The sequence below is a fragment of the Pristiophorus japonicus genome, chromosome 14, assembly GCF_044704955.1.
Source record: "Pristiophorus japonicus isolate sPriJap1 chromosome 14, sPriJap1.hap1, whole genome shotgun sequence".
In the NCBI taxonomy this organism is placed as follows: domain Eukaryota; kingdom Metazoa; phylum Chordata; class Chondrichthyes; family Pristiophoridae; genus Pristiophorus; species Pristiophorus japonicus.
The window spans coordinates 160897534-160919501 of NC_091990.1; the positions used below are offsets into that span (position 1 = coordinate 160897534).

The 21968-nt window shown below is 44.3% G+C and overlaps 1 protein-coding gene across 3 annotated transcripts in view; it reads right to left on the minus strand.

The window, feature by feature from the left end:
- zdhhc13 (zinc finger DHHC-type palmitoyltransferase 13) overlaps nucleotides 1–20506 on the minus strand; it is a 63597-nt gene extending 43091 nt beyond the window's left edge. For all 3 annotated transcript variants that reach the window (XM_070899740.1, XM_070899739.1, XM_070899738.1), the window contains exons 1-8: nucleotides 20438–20506; nucleotides 15235–15404; nucleotides 5934–6056; nucleotides 5717–5794; nucleotides 4510–4654; nucleotides 3869–3933; nucleotides 3610–3772; nucleotides 1923–2054 (exon numbers count right to left, since the gene is read on the minus strand). In XM_070899740.1, the coding sequence (XP_070755841.1) occupies nucleotides 1923–2054; nucleotides 3610–3772; nucleotides 3869–3933; nucleotides 4510–4654; nucleotides 5717–5794; nucleotides 5934–6056; nucleotides 15235–15404; nucleotides 20438–20464 (903 nt within the window). In that variant the 5' untranslated portion in view covers nucleotides 20465–20506. The remainder of the gene's footprint in view (nucleotides 1–1922; nucleotides 2055–3609; nucleotides 3773–3868; nucleotides 3934–4509; nucleotides 4655–5716; nucleotides 5795–5933; nucleotides 6057–15234; nucleotides 15405–20437) is intronic.
- Nucleotides 20507–21968: the final 1462 nt, after the last annotated feature.

The window sequence follows — 21968 nt, forward strand, 5'->3', positions numbered from 1 at the left end:
TTCAGGAAAAAAAACACAAAGGACTGATGTCACAGGATATCTGGTAACTGATTGGTTGGTAAAGGTCACATGGTTTTTTTTAAACTTCAAGTTAGGGGCCAGGGTTAAATAGCTGGTTAGTAATAAAGCAGAAGCTTGGAGATTAGTAACTCTTAGTAGATTAAATTAGTAACTGTTAATACTAAATTATATTAATTGTTGAAACTATTCAATTAATAACTAATGATATATCATATTAATAACTTGAATTAGATATAGTCTTAAGTTTCTGTAAAGTTAGTTATTAATCGAATAAATAAAGGCATGGCAGGGTAGCTCAGTCCAGTGGAGAGCACATCCTGTGCCATGTCTGAAATCCAGGATGCTTCCCGTGTCCTGGACAACCACGTGTGCAGGAAGTGTCGTCAACTGGTGGAGCTTCAAGCCCTGTGTTTCAGAGCTTGAGCAGCAGCTGGCATCACTGCGGTGCATTCGCAACGCTGAGAACTTTGTGAATAGCACGTTTCAGGAGGTGGTCACCCTGCAGACGAGGAGTGCACAGGCAGAGAGGGAATGGGTGACCACCAGACAGAAAAGGAGGACCAGGCAGGTAGTGCAGGAGTCCCCTAAGTGCATCTCGCTCTCCAACCAGTATTCTGATCGGAGTACTGGTGGGGGCGATGGTTCCTCTGGGAGTACAGCCAGAGCCAAGTCCGCAGCACCGGGTGGCTCAGCTGCACGGGGGGGGGGGGGGGGAAGAGTGGAAGAGCAATAGTGGTAGGGGATTTGATAGTTAGGGGAGCAGATAGGCGTTTCTGCGGCCACAGACGTGATTCCAGGATGGTATGTTGCCTCCCTGGTACCAGGGTCATGGATGTCACTGAGCGGTTGCAGAACATTCTGAGGAGGGAAAGTGAACAGCCAGAGGTTGTGGTCCATATTGGTACCAACGACACAGGGATGAGGTCCTGCAGGTAGAGTTTAGCAAGCTAGGAAAGAGATTAAAAAGCAGGACCTCAGGAGGTAGTAATCTCCGGATTATTCCCAGTGCCACACGCAAGTGAGTATAGAAATAGGAGGATAGAGCAGATGAATGCATGGCTGGAAGATGGTGTAGGAGGGAGGGCTTTAGATTTTTGGGGCATTGGGACCAGTTCTGGGGGAGGTGGGAGCTGTACAGGCTGGACGGGTTGCATCTCAACAGGGCCGGAACCAAAATCTTTCAAAAGGAAGTTGGATAAGTATCTGAAGGAAAATAATTTGCAGGGCTGCGAAGAAAGGGCAGGGTAATGGGATTAGCTGAGAGTCGGCACGGGCTCGACGGGCCAAATGGCCTTCCTCCGTGCTGTAACCATTCTATGATTCTATGAGGGGAGTGGGACTAATTGAATACCTCTTACAAAAAGCCAGCACATGCACGATGGGCTGACTTGCTTCCTTCTGTACTGTATCATATGATTCTATAAAGTAAAATAAATGGTCTTAAAGATAACATTAAAGATTATGTTTTTGTTGATCACTTATACGAATATAAACAAGCGCTTTTATAATTGAACGTTACTTCAAGAATGAAAACCACTTAAAGAAAAATTCTTGTCTTACCCCTCAATAGCCGATTATGTTCACGTATCAACTAGTGCTCCAACATGCACTGAGTTTTCATAGGAAGAAGATACTTGGTAAAGCTACTGAAGAGCTGTCAATACCCCAGCAAGAATCAGCAGCAGCAAGAGACAAGTAAAGGGTAGAAGTAGCTGGGGTGGATAAGATGGGGCAGCAGTGTTGTGGATCTCATCAAAATCCAAATCTGTTTCATTGCATGCTCCACTTCAATATTGTGTTACAAGTCATGAAACACACCAGAAAACATGACTGTACATTACATATCTACGATCAAAAAAACAAATCAAATCTAAGCACTTTAAAAAAATTTGGTGATCTACCTTGTATTTTTCAAAACTCTTGAGAACTTTCAGCATAAGATGGCTTCTACTTCGATCAACATTTGTATCAAGCAGGCAACGGATTATCCAAGGGTTTCGGTTCTGCTGGGCCAGCCCCAGAGGAGTCTCTCCCTGGAAACAATTTAGCAAATTTTAGTTCCACCATCCTTAGTGTATTTCTGATCATTAAAAATTGTAATTTTTCAAAATTACCAAAGAAATATCTTTGGAACTTCAGAAACTTTAAGCCCAGCAGTACACCTACATGCGGCTGCACTTAAGTGATGGGAAGTTGGTCTTACCCATAATGACCACATTGCTGAGTTCCTGGCCTGAGCCATGAATAAGTGACGAGTTTGTTAAAATAAATCATAGGGAATTTGAGAGTTCTGTGTTCCTCCTTGGCCAGTAACGGTGGCACTGCCCCAGAAGGCCACCCATCTCCCCTTTGTCCTCTTAGCTCCAAGAGGCACATTGCCAGAGAGAAACTAAAAAAGGGAGAAAATTGGTAACACGCCATTAAAAAAAAAGTGTACGGCTTTCCCATCCCCCCACAAAAATGTGGTAATTTGCTAAATTATGTGTCACTATGTCATCTCCAGAATAAAGGACTACAATCTTATAGGGATAACGGTATTGCTAATGTTGCTGGACTAGTAATCCATGTCAAATTTTTTAAAATTTGAAATAAGAGGACTGGTGTCAGTTAGCGTGACCATGAAGCAGTCCAATTGCCTTTAAAACCCAACTAGGGAAGAGCAGCTCTCCATCCTTACCCGGTCTGGCCTATATTTTATAGTACCCACACCAACATGGTTGACCCGTAACTGCCCTCTAAATTGTCCTAGTAAGTTAGTCAATAGCATCAAAGCCACTACCAGCGTTTCAAGGGGTAGGCCCACAACCACCTTCTCAGGGAAACTAGGGATGGGTAAAAAATGCTGGCTTTCCTATTGACCAATGCTCCCTTTAAGCTGCGTGGCCATGCAATGCTCTAGGGGTCCCGCACAGCCCGTGAGCCGGCTTGTAAATTGAAAAATTTGCACAGGTACAAAATTTTAAATGGGCCGCGCGGCGCAAAAAGAAATTATAGGGAACATTGCTAGTGATTCCCACATCCTGAGAATAAATTTAAAGACCCAAAAAGTGTAGCATTAGATCTTCACAAATCAGACAGTAACAAAAGCTGTGTTCCAAGGTCCAATTCCTGCTGGGGTACAACTGCAAAACAGCTTTCTGGTACCTCACCAAAGTGGTCATTCACCACGTGCGAGCCTAGACAATGGACATCAGGAAGCTGTTTAACCACAGAGGGGGCCACAGCCAAGCCTGATGCTGTCTTTGAAATATTCAAACATCAGCAATTTCCAGCAGAAGTCACCCGAGGCCAATGGGAAGTCCATCTGATTTTGTGCATCTCCATCTTTGTGCTTTCAAAGCTAATTGCAATGTCACAAGTGTTGCTCTGGCTGAGATCAGCCAAAATTGTCATACACAATCAACTCTACTCGATATGTTCCCTGTGGATCTGCATATCTTACATTTCCCAGTTTAGTTCAAACTTTTACTACCAATTCCAGCCTGAAGGAGGGCATTGAAAGACTTCATAAAAGCAGAACACAACCAGATGTGTAGCCAACTTAAAATATTCAAGCAAAATCATACAAGACAGACATTAGGCACTTACCATTGCATTTTTAACATCAACATTAGCTCCAGCATCGAGCAGCACATTCAATGCTGCCACATTTCCCGACATTGCTGCCCAGTGTAGTGGTGTGTTTCTGTGCACTTTGTCGACAGCGTTTACTGAAGCATTTAACTTGATAAGGAATCTGGTAGGTTCAGGCCTAGATAAAACAGATTGTAACATCACACCTGTAGACCTGGTTAAATAAGATGCACTATTTCTGTGTAAAGCCATGTGACAAACATACTACACTTACCCTATTATTTTGCATGTTGCTACCATTAACGGTGTTTGTCCATTCACATCAGCTGCATCTACATCCTTAAAATAACAGAAAACATCTCAATTCTAAACAAATGAATGTTTGATTTTGAGGAATCAAGGACTGGTTCAAATGGGCTCTGTCCTATCCAGCTGAGATATCACAAAGGGGCCCTCCTCTTTTACAGGGAGGGTGAGGGAGACTGTGCAAGCCTGAACAGAGTGTACTAGGTGAAGTTAAATTTGACTTAACTACTGGAAGGATAAGATCCTCTTCTTGTGCCCACTCACAAAGCAAATGATCAATGGGTGGAAAGCCAGGACAAAGCACATTTCACTCAAGAGTACATTAGTGATGCTGTACGTATGGAGATCTGCAGCTTCTGAAGTTTGGGAAACTTCATCTCATGGCAGAAATGCGCAGCTACGAGTGTCACAAAACGGTGATGCCCAAATATAGAGTGGGTGACATACTTACCAAATTTCATATAGATTAACTGAACACTGAGTATTGCATCATAATTTCTCCTCAGCATTAACTTCAGCAGGAACGTCTTCAAAAACATACATTTTATTTATGAACGTGCAAATACACTCGAAACATTTCTCCCTCCAGTAAAAACAAGCTGAACATACCTGACCTTTTGCTACAAGGTATGCTATGATAGGCATATGCTGAAACTGTACTGCAAGGTGAAGACTAGTGAATCCTTCCCTATCGACCAGGGAGGGATCCGCTTCATATTTCATCAGTAGCACAACCATCGACAAGTGGCCTTGCCTGAAATAAAATAAAGAGGACTCCTTATATGGTTAAAAAAAAATCCCATTTGGTAATTATAGGGAAACTTATTATGTTAGAATTTCTAACTCTACAGTTACAGTCAGCTACAAACTGCAAAGTATTTTATGTTTATTTGGTAAAAGTCAATTTCATCCCTTTATTTATTTAAGAGCCTCTGACACATTCTGCATTTTCTTCTTTTATCACCACGGTTTGAATTTAAATGTACCGTTTAGCTTCAGCTTGAATTGCAGCAGAGTACAGCAATTCCTTTTGTAATTTACGCACCGAGTTTCCAACTTTCCGTGTGAGTTAGGTCAAGTCTTTTGCTTTTCTCTCCCCAGTGAGATGATAACTCACTTTTTATTTCCTTAACCTTGCCTCCAAAAAAGCTATTTAAAAAAATATATAAGTCTGAGTTTGGTTTGTTCTTTCTGGACCTTCACATCAACTGAATTCCTGTGTGGCAACATTCAGTTATTGAAGTGACAAAGGGACAGACAAATTTTTCCATTTTTCACAAAGGTAAAATAGAAAATAATTTCAAGACACTGCCAGTGTCCCAGAATCAATTCCCAGGGTTGTCAGCAACCAAGGCTACACTGCACACTCTGAACCTTCTATAGTGTAAATGTATTGTAACCAAACATTTGTAACAAAATGAATAGTCTGTGTGGTTCTCCAATAACAGCTACCAATAAAAGTACAATCTCAATTGCCAATTCCGAAGATGAATCTGAAGTAACTCAGTTTAATTAAAGTACTGTTGATTAAGTTGAAAAACTATTTTGAATATCTGTCGTTCAAATATTAAAGAGATTTTCCCCAAATTAAGACAGTTTACTGTCTAAGGTTTGTTGGATGACTTCAATTCCTGGAAATTAGCCAGAGTTGAAAAATGATTGACAAAGGTTCCAGGTTACATGTTCCACAGAAAACACTGCACTCATCAGACTTTCCCATCCTCCATAAGTATATTTGGAACTTATGGCTAGAGAGCTACATCACAACACATTTCTGAAACTTATGTTAAGGTATTCAGTATTTCTGCAACTCTACCTGCTAGCCCAGTGAAGAGGCGTTGAATTTAAATCTCCACCCAGTTGGTCCACAATGGCGCCTTTTGAAATATAGTATCTGCGGATGCATTTTGGCGAAGTTAATATAATGTGAACATAAAGCGTAAATATTTGTATTGGGATAATGTACAACTTAAATGTAGTGCAAAAATGATAATAAAAACAATCTTTCCACAAGGAGAACGGACAGGACTTACTTGACGAGCTCTGTTCGGTTATTGATGGCTGCCCAGTGAAGCAATGTCACATTTTCTTTGTCAGGCTGCCGGACATCATAACCAGCTTCTATTAGCTCTTTACATCTATCAATTATTCCATATCTGAAAGTAGAAAATGCAGTATTTGTAAAATAAAAAGTGGAGACAGAGATGGACTACACCTAATGTGATGGAGTCAGTTTCTTGCAAATAGCAGACAAGTTTACCTTTAATTGTTGGCAAGCATGAAACTGTGCTTTGCCGTCAATGAAATATTTTTGAAGTGTGGGCATTATTGTAATGTTGGGAAACACACCAGCCGATTTGTGCACAGCATGGTCCCACAAACACCAATGTTATAAGTGACGAGGTAAAATGTTTTTGTGATGTTGGTTGAGGGATAAACATTGACAAAAACACTGGGAGAACTCCCCCGCTCTTCTTCAAATAGTGCAATAGGATCTTTTACGTCCACCTGAGAGAGTAGATGGTGTAATTTCTCATCCAAAAGACAACAGCTCCCAACAGTTTTGAGTATGTGCACAGATAACAAACCTAAGATTAGTTGCGATTTTCCAATAAAGAATCCAAAAGATCATACTGACAAGTTTCAAAGTTGAATTACAATCTCATTCTCACTCTCCACAGCTCATTTCTTTGTTCACATATTTGTGGTCAAAGTGAGAGAAATTAGAACTCTTATTTCAGGCCCTCGGTGTCAGTATCAAGCATTCCCAAGTTACAAATTAACACAGCCAGGGGCTCCTTTACTCCACTCTATTCCAACTGTTTGCAGCCCTGACCTGAAGAGCACCCTGACCTGTCTCAGTCTAATGTTTCCATTTTCTATTATAGCACTGCTACCATACAAAAACATGCCAACACACTACACATATCAGATGAAAATATGTGTAAAGCTAAAGGAGATATTAAGTAGGGTGACTTAAAGCTTGCTCAAAGAGGTGGGGTTTGAAAGAAAGCAAAGAAAGAAAAAATTGCATTTATACAGCACCTTTCACGACCACCGGATGTCCCAAAGCGCTTTACAGCCGAGTAAGTACTTTTTGAAGTGTAGTCACCGTCTCTGCCCTTGTCTCAGCACATCTGCTGAAGCCCTCATCCATGCCTTTGTTACCTCTAGACTTGACTATTCAATGCACTCCTGTCTGGCCTCCCACATTCTACCCTATGTAAACTAGAGGTGACCCAAAACTCGGCTGCCCGTGTTCTAACTCACACCAAGTCCCACTCACCCATCACCCCTGTGCTCGCTGACCTACACTGGCTTTCAGTTAAGCAACGCCTCGATTTCAAAATTTTCATCCTTATTTCCAAATCCCTCCATGGCCTCGGCCCTCCCTATCTCTAATCTCCTCCACCCTGACAAAACCCCAATCCCCAAGATTTATGTGCTCCTATAATTCTGTCCTCTTGAGCATCCCTGATTATAATTGCTCAACCATTGGTGGCCGTGCCTTCTGTTGCCGAGGCCCCAAGCTCTGGAATTCCCTGCCTAAACCTCTCTTTCCTCCTTAAAACCCATCTCTTTGACCAAGTCACCTGCGCTAATTTTCTACTTATGCGGCTCAGTGTCAAATTTTTATCTAATACTCCTGTGAAGCGCCTTGGGATGTTTTACTACGTTAAAGGCGCTATATAAATACAAGTTGTTGTAATATACAAGTTGGTGCAGAAGGGAAGGATTAAAATTCCTGGGACATTGGAACCGGTTCTGGGGGAAATGGGACCAGTACAAACCGGACGGTCTACACCTGGGCAGGACCAGAACCAATGTCCTGGGGGCGGGGGGGGGGCAGGGTGTTTGCTAGTGCTATTGGGGAGGAGTTAAACTAACACGGCAGGGAGACAGGGAAATAAAATGGAGACAGGAGCAAAAGATAGAAAGGAGAATAGTAAAAGTGGAGGTTAGAGAAACCCAAGGCAAAAAACAAAAAGGGCCACATTACAGCAAAATTGTAAAGCGGCAAAGTGTGTTAAAAAGACAAGCCTGAAGGCTCTGTGCCTCAATGCGAGGAGTATTCGGAATAAGGTGGACGAATTAACTGCGCAGACAGCAGTTAATGGATATGATGTAATTGGCATCACGGAGACATGGCTCCAGGGTGACCAAGGCTGGGAACTCAACATCCAGGTGTATTCAACATTTAGGAAGGATAGGCAGAGAGGAAAAGGAGGCGGGGTGGCGTTGCTGGTTAAAGAGGAAATTAACGCAATAGTAAGGAGGGACATTAGCCTGGATGATGTATGGGTGGAGCCGCGGAATACCAAAGGGCAGAAAACGCTCGGGGCAGTTGTGTACAGACCAAAAAACAGTAGTAGTGAGGTTGGGGACAGCATCAAACAAGAAATAAGGGATGTGTGCAATAAAGGTACAGCAGTTATCATGGGCGACTTTAATCTACATATCAATTGGTAACAATGCAGTGGAAGAGGATTTCCTAGAGTGTATTAGGGATGGTTTTCTAGACCAATATGTCGAGGAACCAACTAGAGAGCTGGCCATCCTAGACTGGGTGATGTCTAACGAGAAGGGACTAATTAGCAATCTTGTTATGCGAGGCTTCTTGGGGAAGAATGACCATAAATGGTTGAATTCTTTATTAAGATGGAGAGTGACACAGTTAATTCAGAAACTAGGATCCTGAACTTAAGGATAGGTAACTTCAACGGTATAAGGCGTGAATTGGCTAGAATAGACTGACAAAGGGTCGACGGTGGATAAGCAATGGCAAACATTTAAAGATCACATGGATGAACTTCAGCAATTGTACATCCCTGTCTGGAGTAAAAATAAAACGGGGAAGGTGGCTCAACCGTGGCTAACAAGCGAAATTAAGGATAGTGTTAAAACCAAGAGGCGTATAAATTGGCTAAAAAAAGCAACAAACCTGAGGACTGGGAGAAATTTAGAATTGAACAGAGGAGGACAAAGGGTTTAATTAAGAGGGGGAAAATAAGAGTACGAGAGGAAGCTTGCAGGGAACATAAAAACTGACTGCAAAAGCTTCTATAAATATGTGAAGAGAAAAAGATTAGTGAAGACAAAACGTAGATCCCTTGCAGTTGGATTCAGGTGAATTTAGAATGGGGAACAAAGAAATGGCAGACCAATTGAACAAATACTTCGGTTCTGTCTCCACGAAGGAAAACACAAATAACCTTCCGAATGTACTAGGGGTCAATGGGTCTAGTGAGAAGGAGGAACTGAAGGACATCATTATTAGGCGGGAAATTGTGTTAGGGAAATTGATAGGGTTGAAGGCCGATAAATCCCCGGGGCCTGATAGTCTGCATCCCAGAATACTTTAGGAAGTGGCCCTAGAAATAGTGGATGCATTGGTGGTCATTTTCCAACAGTCTATCGACTCTGGATCAGTTCCTATGGACGGCAGGGTAGCTAATGTAACACTACTTTTTAAAAAAGGAGGGAGAGAAAACGGGTAATTATATACCGGTTAGCCTGACATCAGTAGTGGGGAAAATGTTGGAATCAATCATTAAGGACGAAATAGCAGCGCATTTGGAAAGCAGTGACAGGATCAGTCCAAGTCAGCATGGATTTATGAAAGGGAAATCATGCTTGACGAATCTTCTGGAATTTTTTGAGGCTGTAACTAACAGAGTGGACAAGGGAGAACCAGTGGATGTGGTGTATTAGGACTTTCAAAAGGCTTTTGACAAGGTCCCGCTCAAGAGATTGCAAAATCAAAGCGCATGGTATTGGGGATAATGTACTGACGTGGATAGAGAACTGGTTGGCAGACAGGAAGCAGAGAGTCGGGATAAACGGGTCCTTTTCAGAATGGCAGGCAGTGACTAGTGGAGTGCCGCAGGGCTCAGTGCTGGGACCCCAGCTCTTTACAATATATTTTACCGATTTAGATCAATGGAATTGAGTGTAATATCTCCAAGTTTGCAGATGACACTAAACTGGGTGGCGGTGTGAGCGGTGAGGAGGAGACCAAGAGGCTGCAGGGTGACTTGGACAGGTTAGGTGAGTGGGCAAATGCAAGGCAGATGCAGTATAATGTGGATAAATGTGAGGTTATCCATTTTGGGGGCAAAATCACGAAGGCAGAATATTATCTGAATGGCGGCAGATTAGGAAAAAGGGAGGTGCAACGAGACCTGGGTGTCATGGTTCATCAGTCATTGAAATTTGGCATGCAGGTACAGCAGGCGGTGAAGAAGGCAAATGGTATGTTGGCCTTCATAGCCTGGGGATTTGAATATAGGAGCAGGGAGATCTTACTGCAGTTGTACAGGGCCTTAGTGAGGCCTCACCTGGAATATTGTGTGCAGTTTTGGTTTCCTAATCTGAGGAGGAACGTTCTTGCTATTGAGGGAGTGCAGCGAAGGTTCACCAGACTGATTCCAGGGATGGCTGGACTGTCATGAGTAGAGACTGGATCAACTGGGCCTTTATTCACTGGAGTTTAGAAGGATGAGAGGGGATCTCATAGAAACGTATAAGATTCTGACGGGACTGGACAGGTTAGATGCGGGAAGAATGTTCCCGATGTTGGGGAAGTCCTGAACCAGGGGACATAGTCTTAGAATAAGGGGTAGGCCATTTAGGACTGAGATGAAGAGAAACTTCTTCACTCAGAGAGTTGTTAACCTGTGGAATTCCCTACCGCAGAGAGTTGCTAATGCCAGTTCATTGGATATATTCAAGAGAGAGTTAGATATGGCCCTTACGGCTAAAGGGATCAAGGGTATGGAGAGAAAGCAGGAAAGGGGTACTGAGGGAATGATCAGCCATGATCTTATTGAATGGCGGTGCAGGCTCGAAGGGCCGAATGGCCTACTCCTGCACCTATTTTCTATGTAATATAGCAAACACGGCAGTCAATTTGTGCACAACAAGCTCCCACAAACAGCAATGTGATAATGACCAGTTTTAGTGATGTTGATTGAGGATAACTCCCCTGCTCTTCTTTGAAATAGTGCCATGGGATCTTTTACGTCCACCTGAGAGCACAGATGGGGCCTCGGTTTACCGATACATCTGAAAGGAGGATCTTCGAGAGGGAGGTGGACAGGTTAGGGAGGGAAATACAGATTGTGGAGCCAAAATACCTGAAAGGCAGTTGTCAATGGTTGGCTGAAGGCAGAGTTGGATGTTCAAAATGCCATGTGAGGTGAATGGAGAGTTCGGAGGTTTGTATGGCTGACGGAAGCTAGAGATAAGGAGTGTCGAAACCATGAAGGGATTTAACGCAAGGATGAGAATTTAAAAATCATACCAGCAGCCCTATGGCCGTTTGAGTGAGAATGTCAATATGTGATGAATTTGGAACAGATCTGTGCTGTAGGCCCATTCCCAATTGAGATTGCCCAAGTTAATTTATATCGGAGCCTTCAAGCAAGCAAAGGTGACTTTCATTCTGTCAGTGTGGACTGGATTTGAAAAAGGGTACCAAAGGTCAAAGACAAATAGCTAATCCACTGCCCCACCTAGTTCCCCTTCTGTACCCTCTCCCGCCTCCAATTTAAATGAATTTTGTGGTGGCGATGGAGATCGGTGCTACAGAATGGAACATGTTTGCAACAAAACCACCTGGAACTGGGTTGAGATCGTTCACTCATTTCATGTAGAAACCTTACAGGCAACAGAGAGGAAACTTTCATTTTCTCTGAGCTGCAGATGAACCCAGGGTCTAGAAATGAAAGTGAACTATGATGCCCAGTTCTTAAGTTTTGTGTTAATGAAGTCTCTACCTCAAAACAGTTAGTGAATCTGTCTGGATGTGGTACAAGGTGGCTAATTCTGTTTCATCACCACTATCTCCATCTTACAGAAACACAAAACTCAGAATGGGTAATTGGATAATTTCTCAACATCTTTAAATTGCTTCCTGTAAGTCAAACTGAAAGGGAAGTAACTGCCAGGTGTTTCAAACATTTTTGACAGTGGAAGGGCTGGGGACTGTGGGGTAGAATTAATGGCTAAACATTCTATAAAAATTTACATAGGCATATTTTATGGAGAACATCTTTAGTGACACAGGAATTGACAACAACTTCCTACTCCCACAAAATCTAATTAATTTAATATGAGCTGCTTCAATACTGTTCTTTTCATTTGGTTACAGGAGCCAAGCCTTCTTTCCAAAAAAATAAAACACATTTTTTAAACAACTCGAGAGTTATGCAACTAGAAATATTAATACATTACCACTTTATGGTGACTTTGTACTGTGATTTCTCAGGAAAAGCATGCTGAAATTCACTGTTCACGCAAATATATTCCTGAGCTGCACTCCCTGCAAACGCTAGGAGCGCCGAATCACCAATTAGCATGGTTCCACACTTAGCATGGGATCACAGTATGCCCCAATTGATGGCACTGGTAAATGGTCAACCAGTCCTCTGGGGAGACCCAACGCAGAATTTTTGGAACACCTCCGTTCAGTCCATAAGCGTGACCCTGAGCTTCCGGTCGCCTGTTACTTTAATTTCCCGCTCTACTCCCACATCTCTGTCCTTGGCCTCCTACACTGTTCCAATGAAGCGCAATGCAAGCTCGAGGAACAGCACCTCATCTTTCGTTTAGGCACTTTACAGCCTTCTGGACTCAACATCGAATTCAACAATTTCAGATAATCTCTGCCTATTTTTGTCTGTCTCTCTCCTCCCCCCCGATCTTATGTTTTTTTTCTTTGTCTCCAATGGCAGTTGGTCATTATTCCGCCATTCACACCCTATCTAGACTAACCTTGATCAAACTTCTGCCATTACCATTTCAATTTGGCACATCATCCCTATTGTCGCTCTAATCTCTCCTATCACAGACCTTCCCTTTTGTTCTTTCTTCCCCTCCCCCTTTCAGTGCTTATGAATTTGTTCTTTTCGAACATTTGACAGTTCTGACGAAGGATCATCAACCTGGAATGTTAACCCTGCTTTTCTCTCCACAGATGCTGCCTGACCCGCTGAAATTTCCAGCATTTTCTGTTTTTAGTTCTTTGCATGTGTAGCTTTTCTCAAGTCGCCATAAAGTACTTGATAAGATTCTCATTTAGATTGCATCTACAATGGGAATACCATAATATTGACTGAATTCACCTACCAATCAGAAACAGGATACTGGAGTGTTGCTGCCATCCATGGACCTTTACCTTATGGGTTACCCAAGGCAGGGAATTAAAAGTGAATACTCTTCGAACACTGCCTGAAGGTGGTGATGAGGTACCAATTTAAATAATAGAGCCTATTGCCATACCATTTCAAAAGTGTTAGTTCTAGACAGTTTCAAAAGTTAACAAAACAGGAAAAAAAGATTGCAGTTCAATGCAACCCATTCTTCAGCAATCTCAGAGATTGTGCTAACTTCTGTTGAAGGGGTGAGAGAGGAGAGAACAAGCCCTCTCATGATCCCACTGTTTTCTGTAGCACAACACAAACGGATAGATTATACTATTATGGTTGGACTTGACTGTTTAGGGAACATATTGGACCATTTGTCTCCAAATGCAAGAGATTAAAAAATCCAGTATACTAAATTGAAAGTAGTACAAGTAAACCGCTGTTTCACCTGGAAGAAATGTTTGGGACCATGAACAATGGGAAGGGAGGAGGTAAAAGGGCAGGTGCTACATCTCGTGTTTTATTTCTATTTTGATATCAGATTTCCAGCATCCGTAGTATTTTGCTTTTGTAAGCTATTTTTACATGTCCAATGTGTGTGTGCCGGAAAGTCCTTTCTGCCTCCTTTTGGTCATTTTTTTTAAAAAGCACCACAGTACCTTATATTGCACTCTCCCTAAAGTGGTATTCCTTCATGCCCAGACTTGCCTTTCACTTTCTGTCTCTGTATCTATCCCTGCATCAACAAGTACTGCCACATTAATATGATAGAAATTTTAAATATTTTTATTTCATCTTAAGCTCACGTGGATATTATTTGATAATCTTCTAAAGTATCTGCCCTGAAGCTTTCTGTTTGCAGAGGTTCATAACAGTGAGGACGCTTTTATACTGAATATGTTCGATGGTTTCTCGGATCATTCATAGCCTCACTGTAACTGGTTCTTTCCCATATTACTGCAAGTCAGTTATTCAATTATTCAGTTTCCAGCCTTGATCCAGTACATGAAGGAGATGAAATATACGAGGAACCTCCACATTTGGTGCTCCATGCCTACATGTGTAAAGACATGCAAAATAATTCACAAGGAGAAAAGGAAGTACTGGATACAGCAAAGGCTATGGGCCCCGATAACATCCCGGCTGTCGTGCTGAAAACTTGCGCTCCAGAATTAGCCGTGCCTCTAGCCAAGCTAAACTAGTACAGCATCTGGCATCTACCCATGTCCTGTCCACAAAAAGCAGAACAAATTCAATCCAGCCAATTACCACCCCATCAGTCTACTTACAATCATCAGCAAAGTGATGTAAGGTGTCGTTGACAGTGCTATCAAGCGGCACTTGCTCACCGATGCGCAGTTTGGGTTCTGCCAGGACCACTCGGCTCCAGACCTCATTAGAGCCTTGGTCCAAACATGGACAAAAGAGTATAATTTCAGAGGTGAGAGTGACAACCCTTGACATCAAGGCAGCATTTGAACCAGTGTGGAAATCAGGGGGAAAAACTCTCCACTGACTGGAGTCATACCTAGCACAAAGGAAGATAGTTGTGGCTGTTGCAGGTCAATCATCCCAGCCCCAGGACATCACTGTTCTCAGGGCAGTGTCGTGGCCCAAACTTCTTCAGCTGCTTCATCAATGACCTTCCGCCCATCATAAGGTCAGAAGTGTGGATGTTCGCTGATGATTCCACAATGTTCAGTAACATTCGCACCTCCTCAGACAGTGAATGTCTTCCATGCCCACTTGCAGTAAGACCTGAATGACATTCAGGTTTAGACTGATAAGTGGCAAGTAACAGTCGCACCACACAAGTGGCAGGCAATGGCCATCTCCAACAAGCGAGAGCGTCTAACCACCATCCTTTGATATTCAATGGCATTACAATTGCAGAATCCCCTACTATCTACATCCTGGGGTCACCATTGACCAGAAACTTAACTGGACCAGCCACATAAATACTGTGGCAAGAAGAGCAAGATGAGTGCAGCTCCAACACTCAAGGAGCTCAACACCATCCAGGACAAAGCAGCCCGCTTGATTAGCACCACATCCACCACCTTCAACATTCACTCCCTCCACCACCAGCGCACTGTGTGTACCATTTACAAGATTCACTGCAACCCACACAACCACATGAATTGATGGTTTACCTGCTGGGCAATACTATCACTCAAACTGAACTTACTGTGTGGCTTTTACAATATCCCAGTTGCTATAGTCTTCCATGAAAGCAAGGTCACTGTGATGTCCAGCAGGGCTCGTGGCTTGACTTGGATTCTTCTGCTGTTCATGGTGGCCATGAGATTCTTGATGTTTATGTGGTCCATGGTGCCCATGAGGACAGTTGAGTTGACACTATGGATGAAACATAGCAGTTAAATTCTGCTAAATGAGACAGTGAAGTGACAGGTTAAAAAGTGATTTCACAGTTACAGTGAAATAATCTGATATGGTTGGATGCTATATTGTTTTGTAGGAAAAAGTCTCCTTTGCCTAATTCATGCATTATATCCAACTGAGAGGCAGACAGCTGCTTCTCAGGATTAGTCCAGTAGCCAGTCTAAAAAGTGCACAACAGTTCAACTAATTCTTCCTCCTATTTCACCTCCTTATAGGAATACTCATCATCTCTTTCTCCCATCTTCCCCCCCCCACCACCCCAGCTGCATATCGAAAGTCAGGAACTAAACACAAAAAACAGGTACAAACCTACCATTCGACTACCAATGTAGTCCATTGCTACAAAAACATAAGCTCTAGTTTGACGATTGCAAATGATAAACATATTCCAACGGAATAGCTACTGAAACAATAATGGGATTTAGATAGCCTGCACTTGTTTAATTGAATCGTAGCTTACATGCTTTACCATAGGTATAAACTCAAGAATTCAGCCAATAGCGAAATGGATCCATTCCTCAGATCTGGGCCATCACAACAACGTTGGCCTCCCAATCAGGTGGTCTCACTTTTTAAGTCTAGATTTGTATGTCATTCAAATCCATCTGATCCAGCTTGGATGATGAGCTGTCGGTTTTCATCTACATGCACTCAAGATAAGTAGGGCACATTCTAAGCCTATAAACTAATACTTGATGCTATTAAGTCTGCCACATCTTGCCATCAATGATCTCTCCGCATAGCAATGGGAAAGGGTCCCGCGCAGGATGCTCACTGGCTTTTCCATTGTAAGTACACACCATGCGCAGAAACTTAAAAGGACTGCGCAGTAAAAGAAATGGGCCATGCAGAACAAGGCGCAGCTTACAAGGAATATTGCTTTCAACTAAATCATGTTTTGATTGAAGTAGATTCCAGGACTATAGGACATATCTAAACATTAGATCCAGACCCTTCAGGAGTGAAATTAGGAAACACTTCTACATGGAAAGGGTGGTAGAAGTTTGGAACTCTCTTCTGCAAATAGCAATTGATGCTACGTCAATTGTTAGTTTTAAATCTGAAACGGATAGCTTTTTGTTAACCAAAGGTATTAAGGGATATGGCGCAAATGCGGATATATGGAGTTAGGTCACAGATCAGCCATGATCTCACTGAATGGCGGAACGGGCTTAAGGAGCTAAATGGCATACTCCTTTTCCCACATTCCTAAGTAAGGGTTGAGAATGACGAACAGAATGAATTCCTATGGAACTCTCCAACAGAGTAACTGTGCCGCTATCATGGCCCACCATTTTGAAATTCTCTTCCTAAAGTCTTGATACATTTCTCATCAAATCAAAAGCATTCTCAAAACTTCCCTCGACTTTAATCACCTTTCCTAACTCTTTTCACTTACATATGCTTTTGCAGAGGTTTTGGATGTTTCAGGATATTAAAGACACAATCAAGTTGCAAAACAAAGTATCAAGACTGTGGCATATTAATCAGATACATAGTAAAAATGGCATTCAATTTTGTAAATTTGAAAAAAAAATTACAAAATAAATTATCTAGCACCTGCAGTATTTTGCATTGCTACATCATGCATTTCTCCTAATCTCCCTTGTGAACAAAAATGACTGTTTGCCAGTGCTCATGTGCAACACCCTTTCCAGACTCAAGATTTTTCTTTGCTTGGAAAAGGGTAAAAATATTTTAGCATCAATGCCAGAATACAAAAATTTTAATTAACTCAAACCAAGAAAACTCCCTTCACTTCTCAGGCTATTTTCGAGCAGCAGCGGCAAGTATATTCTGAAAATTCTCTACTGGGTACACTTGAAACAATGCCAAACATTGTGAAACTTGTCTATGAAGAATTGTACTGTACAACAGCAGCTCAAAATGGTTTACTAAATGTTATTTCCCCATTCTTCATGTTGTCATAACCACATCTTAAGTTAGTAACATCCAAGATCACAAATCCATTTGGGTAATCACACATCCAACTACTCCATGACAGAGCATACTAAAGCAGAAGTCTTTATATAAAGGGCTATATAAAGGGCATGAAGGAGCAGGTCGCATGGCATGCATAACTCTCCCACAAATATTCTTAAAAATTTTTTTTTTACTGCACTTGACTAAATAAATAAGAATCACACGAGATTTTTCTTATCAAATTGGTTCCTGTAGAATTAATGGGCTTGGGCTGCTAAGTGGCTGGCAATGACTATCTTGAACAAGAGAGAATCTAACTACCACGCCATGACATTTGATGCGAATACCACCGACATCATCCTGGGGGTTGCCATTGACCAGAAACTTAACTGGGCCAGCCACATAAATACTGTGGCAATAAGAGCAGGTCAGGCGAGGTATTCTGCAGCGAGTGTCTCGCTTCCTGACTCCCCAAAGCCTTTCCACCATCTACAAGGCACAAGTCAGGAGTCATCATCAACATTGGCAGTCCCTCGAAATCGAGGAAGACTTGTTCTTAGGTGACTGAACAGTCCAATACAGGAATTACTGTCTGTGTCATAGGTGGGACAGACAGTCGTTGAAGGAAAGGGTGGATGGGACTGGTTTTCCGCAAGCTCCTTCCGCTGCCTGCGCTTGGTTTCTACATGCTCTTGGCGATGAAACTTGAGGTGCTCAGCGCCCTCCCGGATGCACTTCCTCCACTTGGCCAGGAGGCTTTGAGCATGTCCTTGAAACGTTTCCTCTGCCCACCTTGGGCTCGCTTGCTGTGCAGAAGTTCCGAGTAGAGCACTTGCTTTGGGGATCTTGTGTCAGGCATGCGAACAATGTGGCCCGCCCAGCTGAGCTGGTTGAGTGTGGTCAGTGCTTCGTTGCTGGGGATGTTGGCCTGGTCGAGGACGCTAACGTCGGTGTGTCTGTCCTCCCAGGGGATTTGCTGGATCTTGTGGAGACATCGTTAATGGTATTTCTCCAGTGATTTGAGGTGTCTACTGTATATGGTCCATGTCTCTGAGCCATACAGGAGGGCGAATATCATTACAGCCCTGTAGACCATGAGCTTGATGGCAGATTAGAGTGCCTGATCTTCGAACACTTTTCCTCAGGCGGCCGAAGGCTGCACTGGAGGCAGTGTTGAATCTCGTCGTCGTTGTCTGCCCTTGTTGACAAGAGGCTCCCGAGGTACGGAAAGTGATCCACGTTGTCCAGGGCTTTCCACTATCTACAAGGCTCAAGTCATGAGTATGATGGAATACACTCCACTTGTCTGGATGAGTGCAGCTCCAACAACACTCAGGAAGCTTGACACCATCCAGAACAAAGCAGATCGCTTGACTTGCACTCCGTCCACCACCTTCAACATTCACACCCTCCACCACCGGCGTACCGTGTGTACCATCTACAAGATGCACTGCAGCAACTTGCCAAGGCTTCTTCGACGGCATCTTCCAAACTCACGTCCTCTACCACCTAGAAGGACCAGGGCAGCAGACGCATGGGATCACTATCGCCTGCAAGTTCCCCTCCAAATTACACACCATCCTGACTTGGAAATATATCACCGCTGGGTCAAAATCCTGTACTCCCTCCTTAACAGCACTGTGAGAGTACCTTCACCACATGGACTGCAGCAGCTCAAGAAAGCAGCACACCACCATCTTCTCAAGGACTATTAGGATTAGGCAATAAATGATGACTTTGCCATCGACACCCAAATCCTGGAACGAATAATTCCCTCCCCCCCGAGTTTACCTCACAAGAGCATAAGAAATAGGAGCTGGAGTAGGCCATCTGGCCCCTCCAGCCTGCTCCGCCATTCAAGAAGATCATTCAATAAATTCCTCATCTCCATTTTAAATATGCGACCCCTTATTCTGAAACTATGCCCCCTAGTTCTAGATTCCCCTACGAGGGGAAACAGCTTCTCTGCATCTACCTTGTCAAGCCCCCGCAGACGTTTCAATAAGATCACCTCTCATTCTTCTAAACTCAAATGAGTATAGGCCCAACCTGTTCAACCTTTCTTCATGAGACAACCCTTTCATCTCAGGAATCAACTTCAGGCCCGCTCTCCCCAGGGTTTGCCTCAGGCCCAGTGTTTACCTCAGGCCCGCTTTCTCTCTCTCCCCTCCCCGCCAGTATTTACCTCAGGCCCGCTCTCTCCCTCCCCTCCCTCCAGTATTTACCCCAGGCCCGCTCTCTCCCTCCCCTCCCTCCAGTATTTACCTCAGGCCCGCTCCCTCTCTCCCCTCCCCTCCAGTATTTACCTCAGGCCCGCTCTCTCCCTCCCCTCCCTCCAGTATTTACCCCAGGCCCGCTCTCTCCCTCCCCTCCCTCCAGTATTTACCCCAGGCCCGCTCTCTCCCTCCCCTCCCTCCAGTATTTACCCCAGGCCCGCTCTCTCCCTCCCCTCCCTCCAGTATTTACCCCAGGCCCGCTCTCTCCCTCCCCTCCCTCCAGTATTTACCCCAGGCCCGCTCTCTCTCTCCCCTCCCTCCAATGTTTACCTCAGGCCCGCTCTCCCTCCCCTCCAGTGTTTACCTCAGGCTCTCTCTCTCCACTCCCCTCCCCTCCATTGTGTACCTCAGGCCCGCTCTCACTCTCTCCCCTCCAGTGTTTACCTCAGGCTCTCTCTCTCCACTCCCCTCCAGTGTTTACCTCAGGCCCGCTCTCTCTCTCTCCCTTCCAGTGTTTACCTCAGGCCCGCTCTCTCCCCTCCCCTCCAGTGTTTACCTCAGGCCCGCTCTCTCTCTCCCCTCCAGTGTTTACCTCAGGCCCGCTCTCTCTCTCCCCTCCAGTGTTTACCTCAGGGTCGCTCTCTCTCTCTCTCTCCCCTCCACTCCAGTGTTTACCTCAGGCCCGCTCTCTCTCTCCCCTTCCCCCCCAGTGTTTACCTCAGGCCCGCTCTCTCTCTCCCCTCCAGTGTTTACCTCAGGGTCGCTCTCTCTCTCTCCCCTCCCCCCCAGTGTTTACCTCAGGCCCGCTCTCTCCCCTCTCCCCTCCCCTCCCCTCCCTCCAGTGTTTACCTCAGGCCCGCTCTCCGGCCACTCCATCGCCTCCCCCGCGCGCTCTGTTTGCCCGTTGCCATCCGCGCGCCCTGCGTCACCACGCACCGCCCGCGTCGCTGCGTCATTCCGATGAGGAGCGGGTTGATGAATGGAGAACCCGCCCCAGATCCGACACACCTGATTGGCCAGGGTGCTGCCCCGGAACCTGTACCGATCAGTATCGCAGCAGCTGCAGTGCCAAGAGAGCAGTCTTGGGCATCAACCAAATGGTACCCAGCCGAATCCAAGCACCCCCTTCCCTCTGGAGGAAAGCAAAAAAAAAACCTAAAAATGCATGGGTCAATTGTTAAATGATGATTGGGTTTTCATCACCCTGAAAGAAAGACTTGCATTTATATAGTGCCTTTCACGGCCATCGTGAGCCGCCCCGACCTGTGTGAGAACACCACTGCGGGCCGAGGCTATAAATAGTGCTGGAGCGCCGGGCCCTGGAACATTGTGGGTGAAGGTGCAGCGAATGAGGGTACGGGGCCCAGAAGAGCCGAGGGCCCAGGGGCAGCATGGGCCAGGCTACACTGCGATATGTGTGCGCACTAGGTCCGTGCAGCAGAGCAGGTCTCCAGTCGTCTTGGTTAACCCTTGCCACTGGATAAAGGCCTAGCTCTGTCAAGCCCGTGTGGTGGCTGGTGTGCAACGGTCACCACACATTAAAAAAATCCACGCACAGGCATCTTCCACCCCCTCAATTGGAGTTCAGGACTGGAACATCGTGTCCTTCATTGAAACATCAGTGAACTCGTGGAAGCAAGTCATCCTCGATCGAGAGACCGCCTATGATGATGATGATGACATCCCAAAGTGTCTTTCTTTTTTTACATCCAATGATGAATTATTGAAATGTAGTCACTGTTGTAATGTAGGAAAACAATGTGCTGCAGTCAGTCATAGCTCAGTGGGTAGCACTCTCGCGTCTGAGTCGGAAGGTTTTGGGTTCAAGTCCCACTCCAGAGACTTGACCACAAAAATCCTGGTTGACCCTCCCAGTGCAGTGCTGAGGGAGTGCTGTACTGCTGGAGGTGCTGTCATTCAGATGAGACATTAAACCGAGGCCCTGCTCTCTCAGGTGTATGTAAAAGATGCCATGGCACTATTTCGAAGAAGAGTAGGGGAGTTATCCCTGGTGCCCTGGACAATATTTATCCCTTAATCAGCATTGCTAAAAACAAATTATCTGGTCATGATCACACTGCTGTTGGTGGGAGCTTGCTGTGTGCACATTACAACAGTAACTACACTTCAAAAGTATTTAATTGGCTGTAAAGGGCTTTGGGACATCTGGTGGTTATGAAAGGAGCTATATAAATGCAAGTCTGTTCTTTGCAGTGCTCACCATGTTGCAGAAAGTTTCAAGCAATTTACAAATTTTGAGTTGGCCTACTCAAAAATTGCACTGTCCATTCCAAAACAGGTGATTGGTTTTCCAAGCACAGACTTATATTAAAACATAGAAAATAGGTGCAGGAGTAGGCCATTCGGCCCTTCTAGCCTG